At 46.9% G+C, this 6,136-nt stretch overlaps 1 protein-coding gene across 1 annotated transcript in view; it reads left to right on the top strand.

The window, feature by feature from the left end:
• The window catches only part of ASPSCR1 (ASPSCR1, UBX domain containing tether for SLC2A4), a 45,176-nt gene that overhangs the window by 25,382 nt on the left and 13,658 nt on the right, over positions 1–6,136 (top strand). Inside the window, exon 13 of the mRNA XM_018561771.1 lies at positions 145–197. Within this exon, the coding sequence (XP_018417273.1) occupies positions 145–197 (53 nt within the window). The remainder of the gene's footprint in view (positions 1–144; positions 198–6,136) is intronic.

The raw sequence follows: 6,136 nt of genomic DNA, 5'->3' as shown, positions 1-6,136 counted from the left end.
GGTTTGGTAATGATTTTGAGCAATTTTGAGTATCCTTTAGAAACCAAGGAGAATGTCTTCATAGTTCAGTCATTGAAATGTAAGTTGGGTAGCTTGTAGTACATTAATGCGTTGCCACCTAAATCTGTTTTTCTCTTTGTGTAGTTATCACACCCCCACGAACAGAACTGATGGATGACTCTGAGACTCTCTTCCAGGTAAATGAGATTTTGATTTCAATAATCCTTAGTTACCTTTCCTCCTACCGCTACTGAAACATGGTATGATATGGAGCTATGAAGATTGGAGTGATGCAGGGCATGTGGGTTGTCAGTGAGAGTCCTACACAGGTATTGGCTTATTGTGTGAAGAGCTGCAAGGCCTACTGACATTAGCAACCAGTGTGAAGAGACTTTAAAGCCTATGTTCCCTTTTAAACACTGATCTGCGGTGATATAAACGCAACTTAATTTCGATAATTAGCCTGATAGAGTTTAAAGCTTGCCTCATTAAATTGTTAGAGTAGGAATTTAAAGCCAATCTGTTACAGTATACGGTACAGGGGAACCTAAATCCTAGGCTAGCCTTTTGTAATGGTCCCTACAGCCCCTAATGGCACCAGCCACACATAGATTGTTTGCTGGCTGAGTCGTCTTTCTGATGAACATTTCTGTACAGATGAGTGTGCAAGTAGAGTGGGGCAAGTTGGAGAACTTGCACAATTGGTGGCTGACTAAATACTTTTTTGCCCCACTTTATGTATGTACTGGTCCATAGATGAGGGTAGTGGGAGCACTACCACTACTGGGAGAACAATAGTATGGGTCCCAACTGTCCCTCATTTGGAGGGACTGTCTCTTCTTCTAAAAAAAAGTGTATGTCCAGCCACAACTTCTTTTCTAAAGCTGGTCATTCAGTCCTCGAATTTGAGCCAAGGCCTCCTGAATCGGCTTTAAAAGATAACTATGGGACGACCTTTTTTTGTCCATAGTTCTCTTCACGGTCACAGGAGGACATATTCTAATGTCCTCCTGTGACCCAGAACTCAGCGTATAGCGGGCTGTTGCCTGCTATAGGCTGACAGCGCACACCCGCAGCCGGAACCGACCCCGACAACACTGTCCAGATCCACCCCGCTGGCTAATTGGCAGCTGGCTCTGACCTGCCCTCTCCCTCGTCTGTTCCTCCAGTCAGCGCTGGAGAAACGAGTGGAGGGGGGGGAATCCTTGCGGGGAAGTGACTGACAGTCACCGCTCTCTGCAGGGAGATGATCGGGAAGTCAGCGATCAGCGATATGTGTTTGCTGACTTCCCGATCACAGGTCCTCTTGATTTATGGGTATGGAGTGCTTTTCACCTCAATTCTCCTTTAAATGCAAAGCCCGATTCCATCGCCACCATATTGGAGTTATGATCGAGCGATAACAAGTAATAGCAACATTCCGAATTTCAAGTTTTTGCACACTAAGATTTGCACATTTTCTAAATTTGGCCAAAAATAAAAGAAGAGTGAAACGCATGCCAATGTGCCGATACACAGCATTGGCAAGTGTCGCAAGATACCCCATTGGCAGATTAGAGGATGGGTAGAACCGGCTATGAAAACCTTCGGATGAAAGTGACAGGTGCATGCTACTCCATTCTCCTTGACGCATCCTATTTGTATGAGCTTCCTCGGAGGGATGCTGATCATCACCTTGGTATGTCTTTAGCCCTAGGATCCTGGTCTTCCCTCAGTCTTCCATACACATCCCACCGGTCACACTGTGCTTTTAGTGTGGTTTGTTTTCAGTACGGCACAGCTGTGCAGGTCTCCCCCATCCTCCTCTGCTGTAGTAACCTGAGCCCCCCAGGTTTGTGTGCTCAGCCTGGACCAGGGTCCTTGGAGGAGAGGGGGGCTTTGAGCTCTTGGCAGCTTGTGAAGGGGTCTTTCTTCTCGGTAACGCTCCGGCAGCGGAGCCTCTCCTGCCTCCTACTTTCATCTTGCTGGCAGCTCTGTTATTCTTGGCCGGCTTTCCATAACTGCTGTTCCTAATAGAGGCGCTTCCACTGAACCTTGAACCACTCAATAAAAGTGTCACCGGAGGAGGGAGGTCCTTCCCTGGGGCTCAGAGGGCAATAAGACGCATCCTGTCGTGAGGGAGACTGTGTGTTGGGGGGGAAGAGGGTACTTAGATCTCCAGGAGGAAGAGCAGACAGTCAATGTGACACACGCATTCAATCCCCTTTGCCTCGGATGTTTGCTTTCCTTAGTGGAAAGGTTTTTGGTTCTCGCAGATCTCCTGATGGCAAACAAAACACAACAATGCCTTTTTTTTTTCTCCTGCAGTGAATATATTTTTTGTTTGTCCATAGATTTATGAATCCATAAAAAGTTTTTTTTTTTAATATCAATTATCAGAACTGCATTGGCTGTCTCAACACTACACGGGGCCACTACACGGCTGCAGAAAAGGACACTTGCTCTCTATGTGGAGCTAGTGAGCTAGAGCTGTCCAATCAGCAGGGAGCATGGTTTTTGTTGATGGCAGTGCTATAGGTCTGAGTAAGCAGTGTGCGTGTCAGACTTCTGCAGAGAGATTGCTGCTTCCACACAGAGCCCTGGGATGGAAAACTCCGGAAGCATTATGCACCACTGTGTCTGCACCACCTCCAGCACCACCATTCCCCCTCTCACAATGATCCCTACTCTCATGCTGTCATGCTAACCCTAAACCCCCTCCCCAATGCAGCTGACCCCCATTCTCCTCCCCGCACAACAACCCCCACTCTCACCAATCTCTTCTATACGCCCTAACTTCAGTTGCCACCCGAATGACTTCCACCTCTGTGCTCACCGCTACTGTACCAATGCCTACTTCTGTGCTTGCCACCAAAGCAGTGGTGCACCTTTTCGGTATTCAGCCCGTTCAACAAATGGCCACAGTGTTGCTAGTAACAATTACAGCGAATGAACAATGTAAACATTCCCCGGCACTCAGTCTGACTATCCAGAAAAAAGACAACCTGACGGCAATCCATTTTTGTTTATCAAAAAGCAAGGATGTGTTGGCAGGGGCCATTGCTTGACTCAAGGACCACGTACAATGTTCTGGGCAGAGAAGAGTTGCTGCCTCTGAACTAGGATGCAGTCCATGAGTCGGGAACTGGCTGATTCCTACATTTTTTCCCTCTGGTTCCCCCAACTTTCCCAGTTTTACTGGATGCTATGGCCACGCCCCCTGCCTGCAGTGCGATCACCTGCACCAGAACATGTGGCACATCAGTGCCTGCTTTGCGGTCCAGTGTGATCTGAAAAAACGTAGACACTCATGTGCCACATGTTCTGGTGCGGGTGATCGCACTGCGGACGGAGGGCATGGCTGCGGTGTCATTGACTTCAGCGCACCGCCCCCTCCCGCCCCTGAACACAGAAGCTGGCCAGGATGCGCTCCAGTGCGTTCCAACAGCGAATCATGCTGAAAAGCACCAGGGCTGGTTGGAACCGGCCCTGGGGCCTACAGAACACCACCTCCTATTTTGCTATGAAGAGGAGAGGTAGAGAGTTCGGCTAACTTCCAGTCTGAATGTTATTAAGTACATTGTTCTATCTCTGAGGACAACAGAACACCTCCTCCTATGTTAAGGAGGAGAGATAGCAGAACCCTCTAACTTCCAGTCTAAATTTTATCAAGTACATTGTTCTATCTCTGAGGACTACACAACACCTCCTCCTATGTTATGGAGAAGAGGAGAGGTAGAGGGCTCTGCTAACTTCCACTCTGAATGTTATCAAGTACATTGTTCTATCTCTGAGGACTACAGCACATCTCCGATTGTTAAGGATGGTTCTGTAGTCTTGTCATGATTCAGTACAGTGAGTGGACATTGTCACCCAGAGACAGGAAGTGTGCTTCCTTTTACCGCCTGCCAAGCACGACATGCTGTTAAAAATTTCCCACAATGCAAAGCATCACATCCACACAGGTACAAGCTATTTTGACTTTCAGGGAGCGGAAAAAACAGGGATTAAGGTTGTTTTCGCCGCCCATGTGAATGAGGCCTTTTGGGTGAATGGCTGAAAGTCATTTAGCTTTTTATCATGATATAAAGAACTTTTAATTTCTTCCCCTTATATAAAACTTATTTTTATTGTCCTTTTGTGCATCATCTTCACTGTTTTCACCTCTTAATTAAGTTTCTTTATCGTTCATAACTTTGCCAGTTTGCAGTCAGAAGAAATCCTCGTGTTTTCGCAGGCTGACAGGAGGCCTTTTTGTCGAACACTAATAGTCTTTCTTTTCATTTTCTAATAATTAAAATGCTCGGAGCTTCGTCAAGGTCTCCGTCGGATTCCCCCTCTCCCGCAGACCCCCATAATTATAGCATTGATCGTTGTGGATGCCTGCGATTCGGTGCTCTGGTTCCCCTCCGCCGTTTCCCTGGTGGTTCCTTCCTGTCTGGAAGCTTTTGATCTGTGCTCTGTGAAGCCATCGCTCAAGCCTTTAACGTCATTTTCAAAGCTGGCTCCCCCTTTCAGATCCTCGGATGTGTCTCTAAATGTTTGCGTTTCTGGATACTGCCAGTCTTCCCCACTGGCCCTTTGAAGTGCGCTGCCTCTCATTGATCTTCAAACATCAAAACTAAACAGACCTGTGGCACTTTAATCAGCCCCCACCCTGGGATGGAAAGAATGCTTCACATGCCACCAACTCTTCGCTCCTCACGGACACTTGATTGTATTGTTGTTCTAGTACATCAGAGCTGTTTATGTCTCCAGAAACAAACATATATTTGCTGACAGATTTACAGATTACCATCCTCCTGTCACTTTAAAGGGAAACTTGTTTTTTTTTTAAGTTGCACACAAGGATGTGATTAGCCTAATGGAAATGTTATCCTTATAAATACTCGATTCCTATGTATAGATGGAAAGTATATATGGAGGTGGCAGCAGCTATTTTTGCTCATTACATATGCTTGCTTTGCTTCCTGCTTAGAAGTGCAGCACAGGGACTGTCAGTGCAAATCTATGGGGCAGGTCTGGTGTGTCTGAAACCAGCACAGACCATGGAAGGTTCAATGAGCTTATCTGAGCCGGCCTAAAGGAAAACTAGAATGGGGTTTCTTTCTCTCTCTCTCTCTCTCTCTCTCCTCTTTTTCTTTCCTCCCTTTCATTTTCCTTTCTTTCTTCCCCCTTTGTCTTTTTTGTTTTTGTTCATTTGTTCTCTCTTTCCTTCTCTCTCTGCCTCTCTCGCTTTCCTTCTCTCTCTCTCTCGCTCGCTCTCCTTCTCTCTCTCGCTTTCCTTCTCTCTCTCTCTCGCTCGCTCTCCTTCTCTCGCTCGCTTTCCTTCTCTCTCTCTCTCTCACTCCCTCTCTCTCGCTTTCCTTCTCTCGCTCTCTCTCGCTTTCCTTCTCTCTCTGTCTCTCTCGCTTTCCTTCTTCTCTCGCTCTCTCTCACTTTACTTCTCGCTCTCTCCCCCGCTTTACTTCTCTCTCGCTTCCCTTCTCTCTCTCTCTTTCTCTCTCTCTCGCTTTCCTTCTCTCTCTCTCTCTCTTTCCTTCTCTCTCTCTCCCTTTCCTTCTCTCTCTCTCCCTTTCCTTCTCTCTCTCTCCCTTTCCTTCTCTCTCTCTCCCTTTCCTTCTCTCTCTCTCCCTTTCCTTCTCTCTCTCTCCCTTTCCTTCTCTCTCTCTCCCTTTCCTTCTCTCTCTCTCCCTTTCCTTCTCTCTCTCTCCCTTTCCTTCTCTCTCTCTCCCTTTCCTTCTCTCTCTCTCCCTTTCCTTCTCTCTCTCTCCCTTTCCTTCTCTCTCTTCTCTCTCTCTCTCTCTCTCTCTCTCTCCCTTTCCTTCTCTCCCTTTCCTTCTCTCTCTCTCTCGCTTTCCAGAAACCGGAGAGAAGCTGGTGAAGCAGGTGTTTGCTTCATCAGCTTCTCTGGGGGTCCCTAGGTGACATTAGGGGCCATAAAGAGGACCTGTCACTGCAAATTGGCTATCACATAGGGAGCTTGTTTGCTCCCTATGTGATAGCAAAAAGGTTTAAAAAAATTTGTTACAAAAAAAAATTAAAGGCACATATCAAAGCAATAATAATAAAAAAAATTAAAGTCCCCCGCCCCCACATTCACACGCAAACATGCGCCAAGCCCGCCTACGTGCGAAAACGCCGATTACATCCATTG

This window comes from Nanorana parkeri, unplaced genomic scaffold (genome assembly GCF_000935625.1).
Source record: "Nanorana parkeri isolate BGI_ZX_2015 unplaced genomic scaffold, ASM93562v1 scaffold544, whole genome shotgun sequence".
Classification (NCBI taxonomy): domain Eukaryota; kingdom Metazoa; phylum Chordata; class Amphibia; order Anura; family Dicroglossidae; genus Nanorana; species Nanorana parkeri.
The sequence above is the reverse complement of the archived record's forward strand: the minus strand, read 5'-3'. Positions and strand labels throughout refer to the sequence as shown.